This window comes from Artibeus jamaicensis, unplaced genomic scaffold (assembly GCF_021234435.1).
Source record: "Artibeus jamaicensis isolate MK-2021 breed Jamaican fruit bat unplaced genomic scaffold, CSHL_Jam_final contig_391, whole genome shotgun sequence".
NCBI lineage: Eukaryota > Metazoa > Chordata > Mammalia > Chiroptera > Phyllostomidae > Artibeus > Artibeus jamaicensis.
Window position 1 is genome coordinate 28792862 of NW_026521814.1, and position 26123 is coordinate 28818984.

Genomic DNA, 26123 nt, shown 5'->3' on the forward strand with positions numbered 1-26123 from the left:
AGGGCGTGTTTTTACCCAAATTCCCCGTTTTCACCAGAATGACAGTCATGTGGGTTCAGACCCATCCTAATGGCCTCATTTGAACTTGATTGCCTCTGTCAAGCTCCCATCTCCCAGTAAGGTCACCTTCTAAAGTAACGGCTCCGCGACAGCAACATACGAATTTGGGGGGTGGGCACAATTCAACCTGGAACATCTACCTTATATAAGACAGAGTCCCTGTCCACAAAGATTTTATAATCTAATTGTGAGGTTGGGACCTAGCCACATGAGATAACTGAAGAATAACATTCAGAGGATATAATCAAACACAAGTTCTGTGTTTTGGGGATAAGTCTTCGTGGCCTAAATATCACATGTGCATTGAATTAGGGAATTGCAAGACAACTTGAATCGAATTCTGTCTCCACTCCTCTGTCCCTGGGTGAGCAATTGAACCTGTCTAGCTTCCTCATCCAGTGTCCATGGTCTGAGGCGTCATTTATCAGGTGCTATAATCACTGCTATAAGAATTACATGAGCTATTTCTGAGAAATCTCTCTAAATACCAAAGCACTGTAAACATATTATAATGAAAAAGTTGGAGAGAAGTCCAGAACCTTAAAACCTTAACTCTGCCTTCTTTTCCACACTGACTTGAGCCCTCTTTTTATTCTTTAAGGTTCACCACAGCCACACTGCCCACCCACACTATCCCTCACTTCTCTGAACCTGCTGGTTCTTGCTGGTCTCTGCAGGAACGCCGAGGCCATTCTCAGGGACAGGTGGCCTCATTGCCATCACCCTCTGAGTCATGCTGCAAGGACCAAGGCAGGCCCAGCCTGGGTTTGCTGGTGGTGGTGATGACCTACTCTGCAGTGCACCCTGCACCCAGCCTGTACCCCACCTATGTTGTCAAACCACAGAGAACACAGTCTCCTGATTTTCTCTTCTTTGCTGCTTTTGAGTGAAATGTTTTGCTTTTCCATAAGTAGTTCAGAGCCTGCTGCTACATATATATTTCTTCAAAAGTGCTTTTCTCCAGGGGACTTGAACACAGCTGTCAGTCAGCAAGGCTTGGAAGCAAGACACCAGAGGAAGGCCACATCTTCCCCAACAGCACGTTTTCTACCCCCTTTGCCCATCCCGGTCAGCTCGCTTGCACGCCTGAGTCTAAGGCTAAAACCGTTCCCGGGCCCAGTCCTGTAACATCTCCATCTGCAACTTGAAAATCAGGCCAAACAAATCCCAACGTATCTGTTCCACTTCGATCTCCAAAGACAATATTTAGCCCCATAATTTCCCACATGAGTTTCATACTTGGGCATCTGGCACTCACAGGGTACAACTTAAAACGATGTTATCCTTTACCCTGCTGCCTGTTCTATGCTGCGAAATCAGTTCCTCGCTCACCATTGCACAAAATGAGAGCAGGCCCTTGGCCTTCCTGGTCACTCTGAGATGACGAAAAGTCCTCTGGCCACATCAAGTCACAGAATTGCTCACTTCTGTAAGGAAAATGTCCAGTCCTGGGTCATAGTCAAAACTCCAAACATCAGTTAAATGAAATCTCCTCAGTCTTACCTCAGGCCTGCTTTCACGCATCACATTTTCCTACATATAATGTTAGGTTTTTTAAACTGAACAAATAGTTTATCTATACGCACAGGATATACTTTGCCAGTACAGCAAGCAGAGATAAAAAACTATCTTCTTTGCCTTGTTAAAATATAATTTCATCATCATCATCGCCATTGACATTTCTTATACATTTATTAAAGAAGTCCTGTAACAAGCACTTTATATGTACGTGGAAAAATCCCACTAAGGATTTTATCCTTTAGTATGAGACTGATACTGTTTCCAGAGAGGGTAAGTAACTTGTCCAGTGTCACATCAGAAGCAAGTGGCAAATCAGAGATTTAAACGCAGGTCTACCCAACTTCACAACGTAAGCTCTTGACCACTGGCCTCTACTCTGTTAAGCTGGAAGGCTTATGACAGTGGATACTGGACAGTATAAGCTGCAAAAAGTCAGGAAAATTTCAACTTCTCCTTATCCTAACTAAAAACACCTTGGAGAAATAGACCTTTTGGTCAATTTCTTTGTCTATAAAGACAAGTACATATAGCCCTGTCTATATGTAAAGCACTTAGGTTAATGACTATAAAAATATATTTGTATTTATTGCTCGGAGGCAATGCGGACACGAATCAGACTACAGTACGCTGGACCAAGATCACTCAGGAAGCTAATGGGTTAGATGTGCAGACTGAGAGTGGGCTGAGTCAAAACCCTGGGAAGGTTTTCCAGTCTGATCTCTAAAAGCAGCATTTTACCAACACAAACAGAGAAATCAAAAACACTGGAAATGGGAGGGACAGGGAGGGCTGTCTTTTACTCCCATCCTAGCCCACTCTCCAGGGTGGGTGAGCTGGGATGGGAGTAAAAGAAAACTGTACTTGAACAATTAAAAATTTTTAAAAACACTGGTTTGGCACATTAGTCAATTTGTTCTGAAAAAGCTGAGCACCAGGTAGGACACTCAGAGAGAAATGATCTCGGGAGCTTTAGACAGAGGCTGGGGGGCTGGCTAGTGACTAGAGCTCGCCCCTTTCTGTGATGCGCACTCTCGTCACAGCGGACTGTGTACAGCCAGTGGGGGGGCACTGGAAGCAGAGTCAGGCAGAGGGGTGCAGACTTGGCTCTCGTGAGCCAGAAAGAGGTGACTCCAGTCCCCCTTGGTTAGAAATGAAGCTTTCTGCTTAGACTGGCTAGAGGTAGGGAGTGAATGAAATCATGCAATAAAACCTAAAGAATGTAAGAGGATAAGGATGGAAGGAGTTTCAGTAAAGAGAAGAAGACTGAGTGGCCAGAAAACTGGGGGAGCCAGGACAACATCACATCCAATGAAGAAACAGCCTAAAAAGAGAGGGGCCGCATCTACGGCTGGGGTGGTGACAGCTGACAACATGGTGTCCAATTTGTGAGAGTTAACGTGGACCTCCAGGCACACGGCTTTGGTAGACAGTAGGGACAGAGGAGCCTGTCATGACCCGTTATAAATAATAATTCTCCATAACCACTGCTTATTTCTTTATAGCTTTTTCTTAATAGAGATGTTGAAGTTTTGAAATATATGACTATTTAAAGAGTATTTCAGCTCATGTACACTTACAGGTAGTGGCCACATCCACCTTTAGGAAACAATAAATAATATCACCGGGAGTTTAGAAAAAGATGCCATTTTGTGACAAAGGAATTTCTGTGTCCTAAACAATCATATTAGACCAGCAACTTTCAACTGGTGCGCCACAAGAATTTTTAAAACACGCAACACCTGACCATTTAGTCAGGGGCACTGACCTCTTTTACCTTAGGCTGTCAAATTTTAAAAAATGACAAAACAATAGCCATCCTGTGTGAATAAATCAAAATTATACCTTTTTTTGTCAGAATGGCAAAAATATATTTTTTGGTATGCTACAGAATTTTAGTAATTAGTTACATGTGCCATGAGATGAAAAAGACTAAAAGATCACTGTATTAGATCATCTCAGCCTTCCCTGTGCCCAGAGCTTCTATACATCCTCAGCCCCGTGGATTTTAAATCCCAGGGGAAGGGAACAGAAGAAATAACAGCACAAGACGTACGGCTGTGTGTCTGATAAGACAAGTCACCTGCAGAACTGTGGCGGCTTTACGAGAAAAAACCAGCCCTGACGTGTTCCTGAGACAAAGGGACAGTAAGTACCAAAGGGATATTTTAGATAGTGCTGTAAAAACTATTTATAAAATGAATCTTTATGAGCCTCCACAAAAGCAACTGACTCACTGTACTCTACTAAATCTTCAAGATGAAGTGATGTCCAGTGCGGGCACAGCAAATGCCCAGCTAACAACCTCTGGCGTGACCGCACAAGCTCACTTGGTACCGGAGGAGACACGGAGAAAGAGAACCCTCTAAATCACACGGGGAACCGTTCCAGACCCTGAGTGTACACCCCTAGAAGGAACGTGAAGTATGCAGCTCTTCTAAGAATCCCACCAGGCTGAGTGGAATTTTAGTTTTAAATGAGAGCAGGGGGTTGTACAAAAACAGCCCCTAACACAACCCAACTTCTCTTTTTTGGCACTCACTCTGAGACAGGAGTCTGTTCCAATGTTGGAAGAAAAGCTGGCTCTGCTGAGCTTGTTAAGTCATACTGCGTTCGTACAGAGGTTCTGAAAGGCAATTTTAACTACGCTCAAAACCCACCTGCAGGAATGGCCTTCAGCACCTAACTGCTTTTAAAAAGCAGCTGAGCTGGAGAGGAAACTCCTATCAGACACCACATGTGCTCCAACTCTGTCACTAGCAACCACGGGCGTGTGTGTTCCTTCATCTGCCTGGGCCCCCAGTTCTCAAGTAGCACGAGGCTGGTGGAGTAAATGACCACTAATCTCCTTCCAAAATCTAAAACTTCTGTGACTCTGAAGTTTACAATAAATGTCAAGGGAGGAATAGTATAGTTTAATGATTCCAAATGGCGAAAATGCAGTACTTGCCCTGTACTGCCAACATTCAATTTCCTTAAATAAACTAATATGGTTTCATTATATTTGGGTGAAACTTACACAAAATGGGGCTCCATCCACAGCGTCACACAATGCACGGATACTGTCGCTGCTTATGTGAGTGGCACTGCAGTAGTCTGAAAGACTTTTACAGGTAATGACAATGACTTTTTAGAAGAAATTAGTTGCGTAACACTCCATTCAGACAGATGAATCACATGACAGGCCAGGAAATTCTAAGTTACCTGACGCATGCTGACCTGTAACCCTTCTCAGATCACAACCGCCATGGGTCATGTACACAGCACAACTCACCTTGTTCACCTCCTCACCTGGCTCAGGAATAACAGGTTTTGGCAGGCAAAGCAAACAGAAAATATGGCTGTCATGTAGCCCGAAACTAAACATTGAACCTCCTCCAAATGTTCACTAAATTCCTAAGGCTTTCCTTTTCACATGGAATGTTTTATCATATCAAAAATGTCCCACGGACACATACTTAAAGAAAAAAATCTGTTTGAATGCTATAAAAAGATATCTTGCAAATATTTAGAATTCTATTAGTTGACATAATGTAAATTCTTTGTCAGAAATTTCAAGGTTTTTTTTTGGGGGGGTTACTCTTTCTATAATATGTTTGCTTCTAATAGTATAACTTAATGACTATTAACTATAGTACCATAAGAAAGTAGTACTTATTCCTATAGAGTAAAAAGATAACTCCTTGGTTCATCAGGACTTTAATAGTACTCATTCGTACTAGAGGTGTAACAGCTACATTATAAACATATAAGTACAGAATTCAGAATGTCAAAAACACCTACAGACATTCTTCACGCGGAACTACACGCACCTTTCGGGAAAACATCTCTGATGGCTGGGACAGCAGATGTGTGACTTCAGAAACCAAAGAACAAGAAAGGACACGCAAAAATGAGAGTATAAAGCAGTAAACATGCTAAATTCAGAGAATTTATGTCCATTTAAACATACAGCGATTTCCATACTGAAGACAGAAGCCATGGGTAAGGAAACAGCAAGCAAAAGGCTAATTTACTGTATGATAATTGAAAAAAACTTAGCATGCCAGCCCTTTAACTGTTTTAAAAATTCCTATAAATGCCTAGTACATAAACTCCTAATATTGTTGAACAAATGAATGAATACCAAAACTAATCTGCTAAGTAAGTCATTAGGAGAAAACTACATACTATGAGATAATCTCCAATTAAAAATATTTACTTTTATTTCATTTGCTCTGGCCTAAAACTCACTCTTTAATGATTTGAGACTGCATGGATAATGCACCCAGACAGCATGAAAGGAAAAAAACCCATCAGGTAACATGTATGGAATAACTTGAAAGTAATTTTCTCAATATATGGAGAGAAGAACGCCTATTTCAAATGTTTCACACAACCAGTATGTTAGGGAATAAAATATACTAAAGTTTCCCTGGATACACTGAGCTGTACAGTTTCTTAGAGCCTCTCGTCCAGGGAGGTCTTCCGTAACTATTTTGAACACATGGGCTTCTCTGTGAACCAAATCTCTGACATGCATGTTAGAGGCAGGACCCGTGACAGGCTGAGACTCCGATGCTGTGCCGCGAACGCAGAGTCTGCTAACTGCGATTGTGCCCCCATAACGTCAGACACTGTCCTAGGTCTACGCTGAGTGCGTCCTCTCATTTAGTCTCCTGAACACCTTGCACAGTGCATCCCAGAGTACGACACTTTCTAGCCCCAGCATATATTCTTGCAGCATCCATACAAGGATGTTGTAGGCTTTGGAACAGACCAGAGGACCCATCACATCGTCAGCAAGACACAGGTGTCTACTATGGCAGAGACACTGACTGCTCACTAGGTAGCTGAGGGCATCTCTCCACTTCCCAGTCTGCTCACAGACAGGCAGATGGTGTGACTAACAGTGAGTGATGGACTCTGAGCAGAAGTGAAAGGTGTCACCTTAGGGCCAAAGCACGTAAGAGCTACTGTAAGAGTCCCCAGATCTCTCTTTTCTTCCCTTGACACCTTTTTCAGGAGGTTTTGTGTTCCAGATGGTGTAATGGCAGGATGGTTGAGCCTTTAATAATCCAACATGGCAAAAATCAAGAGGGTGGTGAGCCTGCTTCACAAAATGACAGCACAAAGCAAGACCTGCCAACCCATGCTGGACACATAGCATCAGCAAGAAATCACCTTTTGTTCCTTAAGCCATTGAGGTTTCAGGATTAGCTCATTTTTCTACAGCGTAAGCTGCCCTATCCTGACTCATGGAAGGTGGAGCAAATGCAGGTTTACAGTTGTGAATACAAAGACACAGAGCTTATTCCTGTGTATTATTTACTAATTATTCCATATTCCATATGAACAACTGTAAACCTACTTTTGCCCCACCCTGTATAACCAGCAGCAAAAAGTATTTGAGTTCAGTTGTTCCAGAAGCTATTTCATGGACCAAACTCTTATTTCTAAAAGAACTTTTTAACTTTAACACACTAGAGTGTCTGTTCTGCCTTTTTAACTTTAAAGACACAACCTAAAACAACTTTTCTTTAGCAGTCATCATGTAAAAATGCCAAGAGAACTTCAGAACAGACACTCGCTACTGCTTCTGACAGCTATTCTGAAAACCGGAGGCCCAGCACACACAATCTTTGTTCCACTTGACTGAATTTCAGATTAAACTCCACCTTTCCCATCACCCTGTAAAGCGTGTTGGTTTAGAGCCTACATAATACTCAAGCTGAAATACTGTGCTGTTTAGCATTCATATTTTAAGAGCTTGATACAGTTCCTACCTCTTTCCCCAATCAATTTCCTAGGAATTGATTTTGGTTTCTGTAAACCGAAGTGGCCACTTTAACCTAGAAGTCTCTTTGTGGATTCATTCTGTGGGTGAGTTTGTACTTCAGCTGCAGGCTACCAGGAAATGATTTTATTATTATAACTAGTAGCCAAAATACTGATGAAAGTTTACAATCAGCAGTACCTTACAACGAGCCTGACCGCTTTATAACATTATCTTAACTCTCGTGATATTGGTACTTTTGTCTTTTTTTTCTTATAAATTAAGAAACAGGATTAAAAAGACTGCACGCTTCGCCCCAGCTGGTGAGAGGTCTGGAATTACTAGTCAGTCTGACCTCAGAGCCTGGGCTCTGATGACTGATAACCCCAGAACTTCTCAAAGTGTGCTGCGTGGAGTGATCCTGGGTGGTTTCTAGACAAGTTATGTTCTAACAGTTCACATTGTTAGAAAGAAACATAACTAACACAGGTAACCTTTCCCAGACCTTACTGCCTAGAACAAGGTCAGGGTAAATAATGAACTTGTTTTGTTTTAATCAGGTGGTTAAAAAAATGTTAACAGTGCAGTTGATAATCCAGTATTGCAAAAATCAAGAAGGTGCTGGGCAAGTAACAAAAAGTTGGAAAACGACAGGCTACATTTTTCAACATAGAGGGGAGAAAATGAGGACTGCGGCATGAAACACAAGGTCCAGCTTCGGCTGCAGGCAACTCGCTTCATGGCATCACCATTGTGGATCCTAGTTCTTCTCTATAAAATATGGGCTGAAACTTGGGGGTCTCAGAGCTCTAAAGTATATGGTCTTAGAACATGCCTTGGAAATAAGAGGCACCTTCATTTTTATATCCTTTTAACTACACATGCTCCCCTCCCTTTATCTAACATACATACATACATACATAAATAGAATATGTGACCTAAAGCCTTAGCTAACTATTGTGGCCATACTTTATTTTATTATCCAAATGCAAAGAAATAGGAAAAGCTGTCCTAAAACACAAGCCACGATATTTTTGTAAGACAGAGTCGAACACCATTGTTCCGTCACTCATCTTTGAAGAGTCGATCAACATACGGACACTAAGAAGTATACTCAGAGTGTGGTCCGAACAAATGTTGGTAAACTCTGTATTACTGGGTCCATGACAAGAAGCTTGTGCCAGAATATGAAACACCTACATCAAGAGGCCCATTATTCAGTTTAGATCATTTTTAATAGCAAGATTTTCTAAATGAAGGAAGCAGTTACATTGATTTACATTCTGGTGGAAGTTTCTTATCTAGCACCAAACCGATGGCCGGCCGGCACTCTGAGCAGCACAGACGTGCAGCGCAGTGCACCCTTCTAAGTTTCACTGTGTGCATTTCCCTAGCTCCGCTCGGGACCCGAAGCTGCCTGCAAGTGAGAAATGGCACGTTAAGCCTTTTCAAGTGTTTTTCTTTTGAATAGTCCCAAAAATAAGCACAAGACCGAACATTAAGGGGAATTAGAGTATGAGGCTGAAACAAATGTGAGATGCCCCGCCTCCTGCCGAAAGGGCACCCACGTGATCTCCACAGAAAGCAGTGTGAGTTTGCTGCCCGAGTGTCTCTGCACAGAATAGACATTTGGCTCTTGTTACTTACTGAGTTGGGGAGAAGGCACTGTGAAACTTGTGAGGGGTCAATTCTAATTTTGGAGACCAACCAATAAATTATAAACCTAGTGATTTCTGCAAACCATTTGCAAGGCATTAATCCCTGTAATTTGGAGCTCCAGGGCTACAGCCCCACTGTGGTGGTGTCTGGAAGTCTCGGGGTATATGTGAAAAAGTGTAATTAGCATCTGATTTGAGAACCATGGTTACACCCAGCTTCCTCACATAGTGGCTTGATAGTTTCAACTTTTTTTCTTTGTATTCCCAACAAAACCCATATACTGCCTAAAATGGCTAGAAAAAAGATTTATATTTCTGATCCAAGAGGATATATTTTCCCTCCAGAAGAAGAGTGCTGAATAGTCAGCTGGAATAAGTTATACAGTGTAAAACATTATTAACAATTAGCCGAACCAAAAACAAAAACAAAAACCCTCAAACTTACAGACAGCCAGAAAATATAAGCCAAGGGAAACACAATCCGAATGTAGAGTCTGCCAATAAGCTTCACCTTGCCGGCCCCGATGCTCCACCCAAATCCTTCCCCTTTGGAACTTATTTCTACTGAGACCATTTTTCTGTGCCACAAATAAAACTAGATGTTGCTAGGAAACAGCCCAGATTCTCAGGACACAACTGAAGGGGAGCAGCTGCTTCCTACCAAGAGGTACAGAAATCTGAAGCTATTTCCGACATGCATGCTACTGTTACGAAACCTACATTTTCCACACATCTATTTCACAGAATTCAAGAACGGTTTAGCCAGAACAGCCTTCAATCTATGACATAACTATGACCCTGAAACTCTTTCCCCCGCCCTAGTCCTGCATTTTTTTCTTTTCTTTCAGGTCTTCTCCCGATGTATCATCTCACCTATCTTCATTAAAAAATGACAAACTAACATATTTCCAAGTTACTAATTAGTCACTGAAAGACCCTCCGTTACATTATTAGTCCTACTATGCTCTTGACCATTTCCACATGACTTGGAGTTGCTGTTTTCAAATAACAAGTTTATTTCTTTTCAAAACAAGCTGGTGGTGTTCACCTATGTTAAAGCTTCCACAAAGCAGTGACCACCGAAGCAGCCCTCTCCTCTTGGTCCTGCCTTTAAAGGCAGCTGTCATCTCTCTTTTCCCTTCCTCGTCTGTCTTCAGATCCACCCCAGCAGCTCACTGGGGAATAACTGCCAGTCCAAGACAGCCTCACTGAGGATAGAGAGTGGAGGACTCACACGTGCGTAGCAAGAACTTTGAAGTGCCAGGAGCTCCGTCTAACTTTCTCTTCTGTCGTCCACAGCTTTTAATCTTCCTGATTGTCACCTCATGACCGCTTTATAGATGCAAGATATTACAACCTTCTACCAGAGTCCCAAGTACAAGAGAAGGGGAAGTTTAAAGACTCCTACTTCCTGACGCTCTGGCTTTTCATTGTAGAAGGAAGTTCACCAAAGTCTTCCCCTTACATCTCTCTCACTGGCCAAACTAGGTCACGTGCCCACTCCTGGACAACTCACTAGTCAGATTACCACACAGAGTTAGACCTTTCCAGAGTGTGAGCACGGCCTACCTGCCTGAGGTCAACAGCTGGCTGCCCACACCTTGACCCCAGCAGGAAAAAGGGATCAGGAAATGGGTGTCAGTTAAAGACCACAGTGCTGCTCCTCATTCTTCTCCAAGTGGGACGGCCAAGTCCCCACAGAAGTGAGGCTGTCTCCAGGGCAGCTTGCCAGGGCCTCAAGCAAGAAATGGCTACCTCTGCATTAAGGTTTCTTTTCACTCACACTGAGACCCCAGATAAGCAAGTCTTTCTGGCTGGCAAAGCCATGGCCCTGACACTATATAAATGAGCCATAGTTAGTATTTTAGATGCTAGGACCCTTCCATGCCTTTTAAACCCACTCATTATAGAAGACCCACTAAAACCAACAACATGCCTGAGAACACCAAGTACCTCATTCTACCTGTGTGGTATTTTTATTTGTAAATGCTACTCTGTATCTGTCCTGGCCCCTTGAGAGGTCTGAGGGAGCCAGTTCCTCACCCCTCTCCCCTGCCAGGGATCGTAAACTATTAGAAAACACACTAAGAAGAACAGACAAACAGACAGGACTCCAAGTATCATTTATTATTTATTTGGAGTTCTCTGAAAATAGCTAGATGGGGAAATTAAGTGGAACCTCTTACTGCCTACCCTAAGTCAAAAGCATGGGCAGAACTTCTGCTTCAGGACACACTGAAGTCATTAGTTCCAGACTAGCCTTCCTAATGGAAACTATAAAAGGAAGAGGCAGTGGTTTCTAAATATTGTCTCACAGGTGGTGTAAGACTAAAATCCTAGGGAGAAGAGAAACTTACGAGGTGACTCTATGGCCACTCAGATCTTGGCCAGGGGTGCAGTGTAGGGAACGAGGGTCCACGGCTGTTCTGATGAGCTGAGGAGGCAGCAATCTCCAGGCAGAGCACTGGAAAGAGTTATGGAGAAGCGAAGGCCAAAAGCCCACGTGTGGATCCCCCACGGGGCTTTGGCTGAAATATGGGCCATGTACGTGCAGGGTAAGACTTTCTAGACAGTGGCTGCTACGGGGCCGAGAGGTGAATGGAGATAGCAGAGGCCGGGCCGTGCTGGAGAACACTGCAGTGACAGCCCAGCCAGAGCAAAGAGACCTGTTTAACGTTGCATGCATCCCGCTGAGAAATCAGAAATGCCCCTACTTAAGGATAAGTACACAGTCCTGGAGTCAGGCCTGCTGTAGACCCACCTAACAAAGCCCAAAACCAAGCCCCAGCAAAGTCCACAGGACACCAAACCTAGAGGCTGAGTGCCATCAAGTTAGAAGTGCTGGCGAACCACAGTGGGCTTGCCACTAGTCCATCTTAACAAAATATAAAATCGTACCTACCACATTCAAGGAAATAAATCTGCCTACTAGAATAAAAATTAGCATTAAAACAAAAATCATCCCTCAGAACTCAGGCTTTCTACAATACAGAATCTTCAATGTCCAGTGTAAAATCAAAAATTGTGCTAGATATGCAGAGAAACAAGAAAATGGGACCACAACCTTGTAGAACTACATGAAATGATTTAACATATGTGTAATTAAAGTCCAAGAAAAAGAAGTGAAAACATAGAAAAAACATTTGAATAAACAATGGCCAAAAAATCCCAACTTTCATCAAAAACATTTACTTACAAAGCTCAGAGAATTCCAACCAGGATAAATTTTAAAAAATTTTTTTAATTCACACTTAGGTACATTGTAGACAAACTGCTAAAAATCAGGATAAAGAGAAAATGTTGAAAGTAGCCAAAGAAGGAAAAAGTCATTTAAATGCAGGGGAGTAAAAACGGAATGATGATACATGAGAAACATACAGAAGCATCTTGAAATAAACTGAAGAGGAGTTAGAGCTAGCACTTTTCAAGAGGTTTAGTTCCTAATTCTACTTTCCTAGATAAATCCTTAGACTGATTCAAGATTTAGAACTCCACCTCTATTTCTGCCTCTAGAAAATTAAACATAAGAACATGAAGATTTTGTGGCCTTGGTCATTCAGAGATAGGATGAACTTGGCTATGAATTCCTTCGTTCCTTCTGGATTAACTCTAGATGGAGAAATACAACAAGTGGGTTGGGGCAACAGAAAGAAAGGTGGGGGAAAGTATGAAGTAACAGGAGTCGGTGCCTGAAGTGATTCTAGCATCTTACAGATTAAGTCGTTCATACAGAAATCACCCCATATGGAAAAGATAAAATGGATTATGTCCAAAGGAAATATCACATAAAAAGCATTTAAGAAAAAAACACAGTCTGCTCTTTGCAGTCTCATATTAAGCATTACAAAATCTAAAATGAGATGAAAGGAAAAAGTATCGTAAGAAAAGTGAAAAGAAAAAAGCTTATGGAATCCAAAAGGGTGAAACTATAGCAAAACCAAAAGGGTTTCTTCAAAACAGTAAGATATTTCGTGAACATAATAGATATTGAATATAAAAATATAATTTTTAAATCACGGGACATCTTCACTTTGAATATACATTTAACACACTTGGGGGAAATACTGAACTCTGCAGACCTTCCCCTCTTTTGTTGTCATTAGAAGAAAAAAACTTCACTGATGTTCTCTTTGCCATTTTAGGTTACTTGCTATCCAGCTAGATTAAACATTAAGAGATATAAAAGCAAATACAAAGTGATTAATGTAAAATTCCTTGTTGCAGAGCAACATAAAGTGTAATGGGTTTAACATTCTAATACAATTTCAGCAAGGATGTCACTTTCCCTCAAACCACGGATTCTCGACTGTGGCACTGCTGACATTGGGGACAGATAACTCTTTGTTGGGAGGGGCTGTCCTGTGCATGTCAGGATATTTAGGGGCAGCCCTGGACCCCTTTTCCCCCACCGAGTCGTGCCCACCGAACACATCTCCAGACCTTGCTGAGTGTCCCGTAGGGAGAAAACCGCCCTGGCTGAGAAGCACTGCCGGAAATAGGTCTGTCCCCCCAACTGGTTTATTTAAAAACAAAGAAACATGCTTGATTTATAATCCACATCAAAAGCAACAATGTCTTTCTAATAAAATAACTGATGTCATTTTTTTTCAATTCCCTTCATTCAGTGAACAACTTCTCTAACTTGGGGGAATGTTAGATTTTATTGTCATTTGATTTATATTTTCATTGTGGCTGGTTCATAAGTGTTGACCTTTGTTTTCAATTAAAGCAGACTTTACATTTTCTGGGATACGTTATTCATCATTCACCTACCTATGGAGACAACTTACCTAAAGAGAGCCGGGACACTTACTAAAACAAATAGCAACCTCTTTCTAAGTCATGCATTGGAAGAATATGACTTTCTTCACCAAATTGATCTAGGACACATCAAAGATTCCGAAATGATACTTTAGACTGAAAGTTGTTAATAAAATTCAACCTTCAGAAAATACAGGACATTTTTTTCAGATCAGTTATCTAAATCTAGGAATCTTTTTCATCAGTGTAAAAACCATTCATAAATGCCAACAGCCATCTCTTTCCAATATGGAACTATTGATCAAGAGCAATGTGAAGTTTTGGAAAGAAAATACTGTGAAGTCTGCAGGTTCTGGCATTTAATTGAGGTAGAGATGTATCCGCAGAATTCACATCAGCAAAGGTATTTATAATTGTCCTTCCCCCACTCAAAAGGGAAGAAAGAAATCCCAGAATCTTGCTGTTTTTAGTTATATATGTGAGGGTTTTTTTACAGGAGAAATACAGAACAGTATAAAGTCAAAGAAAAATGCAGGCTCGCAGCCACAAGCAAGTCCATTGCGTTTGACTCACCTATGTGATAAAGTCCAATCCAGTCACTGGGGTCCACCTCCTCTTTAATGTCCCAGAAGATAATGAGGTTCTGGGCTTGCCCCAGCGTGTACTCGTACATGCTGGCGGTCAGGCTGGAGCGGCTCTCAGAGGTCACCAGGTCCGTGTCACTGTTGGCCCGCTGCAGGGTCATGTTCTCTGGCCTGGAGCTCTGGGCGGCCAGGCTCTGCAGGTTCTCGGGGCTCAGCGTGTAGCGCATCTGGGGGTTGCGGCGCCGCACGAAGAGCAGGTGCTCCCGGGCTGAGCTGGCCATCCCGTCGGCCTCTCTGAGGTTGGCTTCCTACAAAGCTGCAAGACAAGACAAGCACACAGCATTAGTGCTGCAACACAAGGAATTAGGTTTAAGCCTCCCAGATATAAAACCTTGACGAGGGTCTATTAAAGCCTGACCATGCAATAATCTCCCACTGTCAAAATAAAACCTCTTATTCTGCTGTCAACTGCTGATGACAGAAACAACTGAGGTCAGACAGTGGCCAAGGCCATCACAACAAGCCTGTGGCCCTCGATTTCACTCAGCACAGCTTCCTTCTAGGAAGTAAAAAAGACGAGGATTTCTCTACCATCCCTTTTAGGTCTATCCTTTTTTCTTCAGAAATGGCACTCTCTTCTCCGTCATCCCGCCTCCCAACACACAATTATTTGCTGCTGCCATTAAATTTTAAAATAGCAAGACAAAAAATTTTGACACGTGCAAAACAGAGTTAAAATATTCCACTCAGGACAAGTTCATTTGCTCAGTTTCCTTTACATAGGAATGCAATTCACTAAAGTCTTTTTCAGGAGCTCCTCTTTTAACTGCAGTGACTGTCACAGTTAAAATTACAACATCCAACTATGCTCTATCCCTCCTTTCTTTTTTTAAAATATATTTTATTGATTATGCTATTATAGTTGTCCCATTTCCCCCCTTCATTTACCTCTACCCTGCACACCCCCTCCCACCCACATTCCCCCCTTTAGTTCATGTCCATGTGTCACGTTCTTAAACTTCTACATTTCCCACACTACTCTTGCCCTCCCCCTGTCTATTTTCTCCCCACCATCTATGCTACTTATTCTCTGTACCTTCTCCCCCTCTCTCCTCCTCCCACTCCCCTGTTGCTAACCCTCCATGTGATCTCCACTTCTGTGGCTCCACTCCTGATCTAGCTATCCGCTTAGTTTGCTTTTGCTTTAGGTGTGGTTGTTAATAACTGTAAGTCTGCTGTCCTTTCACTGTTCATATTTTTATCTTCTTTGTCTTAGATAAGTCCTTTTAACATTTCATATAATAATGGCTTGGTGATGATGAACTCTTTGAATTTGACCTTATCTGAGAAGCACTTTATCTGCCCTTCCATTGTAAATGAAAGCCTTGCTGGGTAGAGCAATCTTGGATGTAGGTCTTTGGATTTCATGACTTGGAATACTTCTTTCCAGCCCCTTCTTGCCTACAAGGTCTCTTTTGAGAAGTCAGCTGACAGTCTGATAGGAACTCCTTTGTAGGTAATTGTCTCCTTATCTCTTACTGCTTCTAGGATTCTCTCCTTCATTTTAATCTTGGTTAATATAATTATGATGTGCCTTGGTGCATTCCTCTTTGGGTCTACTTTCTTTAGGACTCTCTGAGCTTCCTGGATTTCCTGGCAGTCTGTTTCCTTTGCCAGATTGGGGAGGTTCTTTATTATTTGTTCAAATAAGTTTTCCACTTGTTGCTCTTCCTCTTCTCCTTCTAGCACCCCTATAATTTGGATGTTGGAATGTTTGGAGATGTCCTGGAGGTTCCTAAGCCTCTCATTTTTTTGAATTCTTGTTTCTTCATTCTTTTCTGTTTGGTTGTTTCCTTCTTCCTTCTGGTCCACTCCATTGATGTGAGTCCCAGTTCTCTTTCCATCACTATTCGTTCCTGGTGCATTTTGCTTCATTTCACTTAGTGTAGCCTTCATTTGGTCATCTAATTTGCAACCAAAATCAACCAGTTCTGTGAGCATCCTGCTCACCAGTATTTTGAACTGTGCATCTTAGAGGTTGGCTATCTCTTGGTCACTTAAAAGTATTGGCTCTAGGGCTTTGATTTGTTCTTCTGTTTAAGCCATAATTTTTTGGTCAGGATGCACCTGTTAGGTATGAGGGGTGGAGCCTCAGGTGTTCACCAAGGAGGGGCAATCCAGTCTCTGGGTTGTGATGCTGCATGTGGGGGCAGGGTCAGAGAGGGAACAATGGCATTTGCTTTGCTCTGCTCTCTCTCGGATTTCAGTCCCCTCTGCCGCTTCCCAAAAGCAAATTGGGCCCTTCTGGTGCTGGTTCCTGGGTGGGTGGACTTGTGTACATTCTAGGATCCTGTGGGTTTCTCCAATGAACTCTCCTGTGAAGCTGGGAGTCTCTCCCAGCACCTCAACCCCTGAAAGTTTTTCCAATTGGTTCTTTTAGGCTTTATTTCTTGTTCCTGGGGCCCTGAGTTGCACGGTCTGTCTCACTGCCTGTTTTTGTCTGGTTTATCAGCACACAAATGAGCATCCGCAGTCAGCCAGACACCTTGTGCACCTCACTGGGTTTGCTCGCTTCCTCCCTGTGCCCAGGTCTGCCAACCACCTCCTTTTCCTGCCAGGACCCCTCTCAGCAGGCCTCGGACTCCACCCCTCTTACCGGTCTGTATGAATGGTTCATTGTCAGACTTCTGTACAGTTCAACTTTCTGTCTGTTCTGGTTGTGTTTTTGTTTCTAAATCTTTGTTGTCTTTAAATTTGGTTGTGCGAGAAGGCACAGTATTTCCACCTACACCTCCGTCTTGGCCGAAGTCCTCCCCATCCCTCCTTTCTTGCTTGCTTTTCCTTTCAATAGCAATTTTTATGATCTGATGCAACACATAGTACCACATACTTATTTATTTGATTATTGTGTACTTTCCCCACAAGAATATAAACTTGGGGAAAGACAGTCTCTTCAATAAGCTAAAACCAAATTTAAAACTTGAACATGGAGCTGAAACCATAAAACTCCTATTAGAAAATACATGCAATAAACACCCTGACATTGGTTTTGGCAATGATAGTTTGGATTTGACACCAAAATAAAGGCAACAAAAGTAAAAATAAACAAGTGGGGCTAGTCCAACCAAAAAGGCTCTGCACAGCAAAGGAAACAATTATCAAAATGAAAAGGCAAACTGTGGAAGAGCAGAAGATATTTGCAAATCATGACTCTAATAATGGGTTAATTTCCAAAATATAATTTTTAAAAATCATACAAGTCTGGTGCCAGGTAGGTACTGGGAATATAAGGGGAACAATTTCTAAAGTATATGATTATCTAACTACTATGCTATAAACCTGAAATTAAGACAAAATAATATTGGATATAAACTGTAACAAAAAAATTTTTAATCATACAATAGCAAAAAAATACAATAAAAATTGACAGAGGAACTAAATGGACATTTCTCCAAGAAGATATACAAATAACCAATAAGCACATGAAAAAGTGCTCAGACATCACTAATTATCAGGGAAATACATGTCAAAACTACAATGAGGTATCACTTCACACCTGTTAGAATGGCTGTCATCAATAAGACAAGTGGTGGTGAGGATGTGGAGAAAGGGGAACTGCTGGTGGGAATGTAAATGAGTAACACAGCTATGATGCAAACCAGTATGGCAGTGCTGGAAAATGAAAAGCAGCACTAGTCTATGATCCAGCAATTCCACTTCTGGGTATTTATCCAAAGGAAATAAAACCAGGATCAAAGAGCTCTCTGTAGCCCCACGCTCACTGCAGCAGTGTTCACAGTAAAGATATGATGACAACCTAAGCATCCATCAATTAATGAATGAATAAAGAGGTGGTATAGCAGGTCTGTCCAGAAGGTATCCAGCCATGTGATATGAAAAATAGAGACACTTATTGGAGAAGATACAAGATACAAGAAACACTGTACACAGGACAATGATGCCTCAGTCCCCTTCAAAGTAGGTACCTTGGAACCTCGCACAGTCCTCCCATTTGTCGTCAGCTACCCCATCACATTTTCTTGAATTTCATCAATTGTCTGAAATCTCTTCCATTTCAAAGGTGATGCTAGTTTTGGGAAAAGCCAGAAGTTGCAGGGTGCCAAATCTGGGCTGTAGTGGGGCTGAGTCACCTGGGTGATTTGCTGTTTTGCAAAAAAACTCTGCACAAGACATGATGCATGAGTGGGCACGTTGTCATAATGAAGCTGCCAAACACCACTTACCCATAGCTGTGTCCTTGTGAATCATCAAAATAAGTTTCCACAGAGGAATATTCAAGCTTAACACAAAATCTGATGCAGATTCGTTGCTCTGCTTGCTCAGTCATTTTGAATGCGCCAGTAGCCACATAATATATATGCTCACTCAACAGTGTCTACCACCCCCACTGACTAGTACAGTGAAGTCATCACTGTTCATGTATGCACATTCCAGCCCACTCTCCTGGGCTGCCAGGTTACACCAATGTTATGCAAACTATTCTCATTATATTAACAATGGCTGGACTTTTTCTGAATAGACCCTGTATATACATATATATGTATAAAATAAAATATGATTCATCTGTGAGAATGAAGGAACTCCTGCTAGTGGTGACAACATGGATAGACCTTGGGGCACTATGGTAAGTGAAATAAGCCAGAGAAAGACAAAAAAGAAAAAGGAAAAAGTCGGATTGCTAGAAACAGAGAGTAGAAGAGTGGTCACCAGTAACTGAGACATGAGACAAACAGGGAAAGGCTGGTGAAAGGATGCAAAACTTCAGCCACATGGTGAACAAGGTCTGAGGATCCAACATAAAGCATGGTGACTACAGCTGACAATACTGTGTGATATAACTGAAATTTGGTCAAAGAGTGGAACTTAAATGTTCTCACCAAAGAAAATATATGTGAGACGATGGGTATGCTCATTAACTAGACAGTAAAAATCCCTTAACAATGTACACATAAACATCACTGCAATGTGCACTTTAAATATCTTACAATATTATTTGCCAGTTACACCTTAATAAAGTTGAAAGAAAACAGGACTGTAAGCTGCACAGAGGCAGAGATTTTCATCTGTTTTGTTGACTATTTTACCCCCGGTGTCTACAACAATGCCTGGTACATGATAGGTATCGATAAGTAGTTGTTAAAAGCAACTTCTGTTATTTTAATAGGTAAATATTATAGTCACTGATTTAACACCTATGGCAGCAATGTTCAACCTGTGTGCCACAAGAACCTTTAGAACATGTGATACCTGACCATGCACTCAGGGGCACTGATCCCTTTTCCCTTAGGTGGTCAAATAAAAAAATGGCAACAGCCAACACAACCAATGCCGTCCAGTGCGAATGATTCAAAGTTATATCTATTTTTTTAATAGATCAGTAAAAAAAATAATATGTTTTTGGTGTGCCACAGAATTTTAGTAATTAGTTTATGTGTGCCATGAGATGAAAAAGGTTGAAAATCACTGCTCTGTGGCTGAGAGTTGGAAAGAGAAACACTAGGACTTGCAAACAGATTACAGAAAATGAACGCTGAAGACCACCTTTACACATGAAAAATCACTATCAGTCTCCCCAGTGCTCGGTGACCCTGTGCTCAGGTAAAAAGGAGGAAAAAAATGTCCGTCCTCCCCAGCCTTCCTGTTCAACACAGCTTCTAGTTCCCAGAGCTCAGAAGTCAACTATGTTAGAATACACAGGCCTTTGACTTATACAACTCACAACTCAAATGCAGCTCTTAAAGAATGATTTCTACCTAAAAACTTAATTCCAACTCTGAAACAACTCACTTGTAAAGAACTTTTAAAGCCCACCACTCATAAACTGGTGACTACACATAGTGAGATCTGAGATTAGAGAGAGATTAGGAGAGTTTGAGTGCAGAATGTGTAATTCAGTTGGAACCTCACCAAGAGTCAGGAGCATAGAGCCATGCCAGGGTCTTGAGCACAGGCGTCAAAATATAAACTGTAAGTATGGGATGAGAGCTTATGCAGGGCTGATTGTCAGAGGAAGAAAACAGAGGTGGGAAGCCCGTTAGCAGCAGGTTAGAGCATCTGGCACTGACTACTGGAGAACAGATTTTAGTTGCACAAAAAGATCAGAAACATTTCAAAACAAAAAAAGCCCAAACACTTGGCAACAGACTGACTACAGGGGATAAACGTAAAGAAGAAATTAGGAATAAATTCTGGATTTTCAATCTAAGTGAAAACAGAATCCCAGAAACATTTTGTTGTTGTTCAAGTACAGTTGAACAACATTTTGAAGTTGTCTTCATTTTCACCCCACCACAGTCCCCCACCCCATCCTTCCCACATCCCACCCTTGAACCTACCCCCTTTGGCTTTGTCCATATGTCATAGAAATTCCTTGACGGACCTCCTCCTATATTTCCCCCATTATACCTTTTCTCCCTCCCCTCTGGTTACTGTCAGAATCCCAGAAACTTTTGATAAGGCTGAGACAAATCAATACCGTTTGGGATGAGTATGAAGTACTCATATATGCACATATCCAAATGCAATATGTCCCTGTAGCTACGTCCTAAAGACTTGTGAGGGTGGGCATGAGTTGCGCATTGTTATGAGGCCGGGGATAAAACAAATATTCAAAATAAGTTTCTGCTTAATAGTGGCCTTAGTATTTATTAATCCAAATTGACTGTGCCAATGTATCACTTAAGGGCTCAGCAGCTCAGTATTTAGAAACCTCATTCGGACGCTTTACTTTACATAAATTAGATCAATGGAAAAGAGTAAGAATGCATAGATTACAACAACCTGCTATCACCAAACCTGCTATGGAAAACTTCATTTTTCCCTCATAAGAAAAGTAATATATGTTTAGATTTTACATTTCCGTAATGAATGGAATCAAACATCCTTCAAAAAATAAATTTACAAAGTTGCATAAAAGTGAAAAAAGTCAAACCACTCTAAATTTTATAGTTAAAAGTTTTAGTCTAGTGCTACTCAATCAATAAGGAATGGCTGCTTTTGATTTTCTCCTACTGAAATCTAAGAATTCTTCATTGGCTTCTTGGTTTCATATCTATGCTCTTTGCAATGAGAAAGACAAATTTTCCTCAGAATATTATCCATGCTCTTCTGAAAAGCTCTAGAGGTTAAAGCTCTAGTAAGGGAAACTGAGTAGTCTCCACCATAGTTATTAACAGGAGGAAGGTTCTTTAATGCTCCTTCTCGAATTCCTCCCATGGTGAGCCCCTGCTGCTGCCCTGTGTCCCATTCCCAAGGGACTTGATTTACCTTGAGGTAGCACTCCTTAAATAAACCCTCCCTCTTCTCAATGTGATTAGGTCTGCACTATGCTGCTCTCTCAGATAACAGACATCTGCTTAAACAACAACCCAAAACAAAATCACTTTTCTTCCAGAGGTCAAGAGAGATGTAATTACTAAGCACATTGCAAAACACCTTAGTATACAACTTCATTCCCCAAAGCAGCAGATTCTGTTTAGAAGATACAAACAGTAGCAGAGGACAAATATATTAAGCAAGTGTTTTTATCTAAAATATTTTTGCTAAAGCATTTGGAGGTGAATGCCAGTTTACTAAACCTCACCTGAAGAGTAATTACGGAACTCATGCATTATCAAATGATTTTCACCTACACTGGAAATGGATAAATAAAAGCAATAATACCTAATGTCCTTGTTTAACCCTGAAAAATTCCCCAAAACACCACACGCCCACACGAACCCACACCTGTTTATATGATGCTTCAAACTCCATGTGTGTTTTACCACATAAGTGAGGAAAACAAAGAGGAATAAAACTCTATTCATGTGAAGAGACACTGAAGAACATTAGTCTGCAAAAAGTAGAGAAGTGAGAGGTCTGGAAAGAGAAAACAGAGACGATCAGACCCAACAATGCCAGCTGGCATCTGAGATGAAAAAATTCATCACCAAACTCTCACCAAGGAGCCCTCCCTCCCAGCAGTCTCCCACTGTGTCCCCTGCTAAGACAAAGCATTCATAGTCATTGTCGGTGTTTATCATACATAGTTATAACCCAGTGCTCGGCTTACTTGGCAAGAGAGTGCTAGTAAAATGATTAAGGCCAGAAAACTCTCTCCTGTACACCTGCAAGTAACTGCCCATTACTTCGGGGCATTTGATACAGAGCCTGGGGTGACGGAAGCCGCCCCTCACTTCCTCCCAGGTGGAAAGTATCCAGAAATGAAATTGTCCCTCCAGGCGGCTGCCCTTTAAGGAAAGGTTTTTCTCCCTGCAATTTTATCAAACGGTATCTTATAATCCCCAACATAAAAATAAACCACTTGTAAATTTGGAAAAGGGAGGTACCCAAACAGAAATAAAGCATTTTAAATTCCAAAAGCTGTTGATTTTAAAAACTGGGTCCAACAGTGCTTTCAAGATGTTGATTTAGGTTTAAATCACTAAATATGCAATTGGACAAGAAACTAATTAAGATTTGGTTTACCTCTTCTTAGTTCTTTGAACTCAATAAGGTTTCTAATTCAATTACTTAATTAAACTCTTCTGTACAGGTGTGATTAGACAACTCGAAAAAGAAAAAACCATCAGTAATTACATATAAAAATAAACGTAAAAAATAAGATGTAATATTTTTTCTCCCTTAAAATGTCAACTTTGGGAAACAGCAGCTCTGAAAAGGAAAGACAGAGAGAGACCACACGCCGCTGAGAGGAGCTGCTTTCTAAAGCTTGCTCGGATTCGCTCACTCACACCCCTGGCTCAGCGACCCGCCAGGGGTCAGCCTAAGAAAGAAGCAGAAACACAGGCAAAAATTCATGAAAAGAAATGCTGGTCGCAACATTGTTCATAATAGGAAAAAGCTTAAAAGCAAAATAAATTTTCAACAATAAAGAAGAGTTCAATGATGGGATATTTATCATAGACTACTATGGAGCTATTCAAAGCATATTTTTAACATTTAACTTGGGAACTTGTTCACTATAATATAACAACTAAAATCAAGTACTGTTATATACACGATATGTAACTGACCCCTGAAAAATGTGGAAGTTAGGAATACTGATCACCTGGCTCAGTTAAAAATCTACGTATAATCACTGCCACCTCCCAAAACTTAACTACTTAATGTTGACCAAAAGCTTTACCAATACCATAAACAGTCAATTAGCACATATTTTGTATGTTACATGTATTATGTATTACACACAGTATTCTTATAATAAGCTAGAGAAAAGGGTGTTATTAAGAAAATCATAGGGATGAGAAAATATGTTTACAGCTTTGTACATGTTTGTTGAAAAAAATCCACATATAAGTAAGTGGACCTGTGCCGTTTAAACCTGCACTGTTCTAGGGTCAACTGTACTTAAATTGTGTTAATAAACACATATAGAAAAAGAGACACTTTTTCAGCAGTTATAAATAGTGGGATTGCAAATGGTTTTCCTTCCTTTTTGGCATGGCACGTCAACTGCAAGGGACAGAAACTCCTCAGATAAACTGAAACAGAAAGCAACTTGATTTTAATTAGGACTTCCGCCAAGATGGAGGCATAGATGGAAACATTGTGCCTTCTTGCACAACAAAGTTTTAGCAACAAAAACACAGCCAAACAACAGAAAATTGAACTATACAGAAGTCTGACAACAACGAGCCATTCAGCCAAACCAGTAAGAGGGGCAGAGCCAGCAACAGAGCAGGGTCGGGCAGGAAAAATCCACCGGACTGACCCAGGCGCACCTCGCAGGCCCCAGTGGGAAGCAGCAGAGGGAACCACTATTGTTCCTCTCTGACCCTGCCCCCACATACAGCCTCACAAACCAGCAGCCTGGGTGGCCCCGCCCTGGTGAACACCTAAGGCTCCACTCCTCCTACATAACCGGCATGAACAGATCAAAACATGGCTCAAGAAGAACTCAAAGCCCCAGAGCCCATAACTCTAGGCGACAAAGAAACAGCAAAACTTTCAGATGCACAGTTCAAAACACTGGTGATCAGGATCCTCACAGAACTGGTTGATTTTTAGTCACAAATTAGAGGAACATATGAAGGCTAAACTAATTGAAATGAAGGGAAATTCACAGGAAACCAATAGTAATTTAAAGGAAACTGGGACTCAAATCAAGGGAGTGGACCAGAAGAAAGAAAAAAAATGACCAAACAGAAAAGGATGAAGAAACAAGAATTCAAAAAAATGAGGAGAGGCTTAGGAACCTCCAGGACATCTTTAAACGTTCCAACATCCAAATTATAGGGGTACCAGAAGGGAAAGAGGAACAGCCCCCAGTGGAAAACTTATTTGAACAAATAATAGAGGAGAACTTCCCCAATCTGGCAAAGAATAGACTTCCGAGAAATCCAGGAAGCTCAGAGAGTCCCAAAGAAGTTGGACCTAAGAAGGAACACACCCAGGCACATCACAATTACATTAGCCAAGATTAAAATGAAGGAGAGAATCCTAGAAGCAGCAAGAGATAAGGGGACAGTCACCTACAAAAAAGTTCCTATCAGACTGTCAGTGGATTTCTCAAAAGAGACCTTACAAGCAAGAAGGGGCTGGAAAGAAGTATTCCAAGTCATGAAATCCAAAGACCTACATCCAAGATTGCTCTATCCAGCAAAGCTTTCATTTAGAATAGAAGGGCAGATAAAGTGCTTCTCAGATAAGGTCAAATTCAAGTTCATCATCACCAAGCCCTTATTATATGAAATGTTAAAGGGACTTACCTAAGACAAAGAAGATTAAAAAGATGAACAGTGAAAGGACAGCAAACTCACAGTTAGTAACAACCACACCTAAAACAAAAGCAAACTAAGAGGACAGCTAGATCAGGAGCAGAACCACAGAAATGGAGATCACGTTGAGGGTTAGCAACAGGGGAGTGGGAGGAGGAGAAGGGGGGAGAAGGTACAGAAAATAAGTAGCATAGATGGTAGGTAGAAAATAGATAGGGGGAGGGCAAGAATAGTAGGGGAAATATAGAATCTAAAGAACTTGAGACACGTGGTCATAAACTAAAGGGGGGGAAGGGTGGGGGAGGGGGTGTGCAGGGTAGAGGGGAATGAAGGGGGGAATAGAACAACTGTAATGGCATAATCAATAAAATATATTTTAAAAAGAGAAACAGAAAGCAACTTTACTGGAAAGACACAGGTAGCTCACAAAGTAAAAAGAAGAAAAAAAGAATGAGCTGAAGATGCTCTGGGATGACAGTGGCCACCAGGACCAGGCCACCCAGACATCAGTGCTTTGACCATCATGTTGCTCAGGACTGAGTCCTGGAAGACTGAATCCTATGGACCCGAAAGAAGAGAAGACAACTAGACCAGCAATTCCACCAAAATCAATGGCAGTGAGGGAGAAGGGATTCCTCAAAAAGTGAGCTGTTTGCACACGAGGAAATAAACACTAGACAAAAATAAAGAAAAAAGAAAAAACACTAACAAAATGCCAGTACCCAAATGGCAGACCCTTAAATATACCACGAGAGAAGAATATAGGATGGCGAGTGTGGGAAGATCAAGGCCGCATCTTTATTCATTTATTGTAGCAGCTGGGGACAGACTGTCGAGTCCCTTACTGGAATGAGAGTCATTGGCATCAACACCAGTTTTTTAAAACATTGACTAGACTTTTTAAGTGATATTAAATTAAGAAGAGCAAAGCTTCATCTCAAGAAGCATTTTTAAATGTCATGTCAGATTAGGAAAATGGAAAACAAAACTTCATATTTTCTAAACCAATCTGTTTTTCAGTAAGCACAGATGAAGTTCCACGTTTGAT

General features: G+C 41.3%; 1 protein-coding gene across 6 annotated transcripts in view; it reads right to left on the minus strand.

Moving 5' to 3' along the window:
• Positions 1–26123, minus strand: part of HECW2 (HECT, C2 and WW domain containing E3 ubiquitin protein ligase 2) — a 352175-nt gene that overhangs the window by 203538 nt on the left and 122514 nt on the right. For 4 of the 6 annotated variants that reach the window (XM_053665222.1, XM_053665221.1, XM_053665223.1 and 1 more), the window contains exon 2: positions 14326–14652. In XM_053665222.1, coding sequence (XP_053521197.1) covers positions 14326–14617 — 292 coding nt within the window. In that variant the 5' untranslated portion in view covers positions 14618–14652. Of the gene's footprint in view, positions 1–10039; positions 10195–10225; positions 10371–14325; positions 14653–26123 lie in introns of those variants that run through there. The other 2 variants (XM_053665227.1, XM_053665225.1) reach the window with 2 other exon arrangements.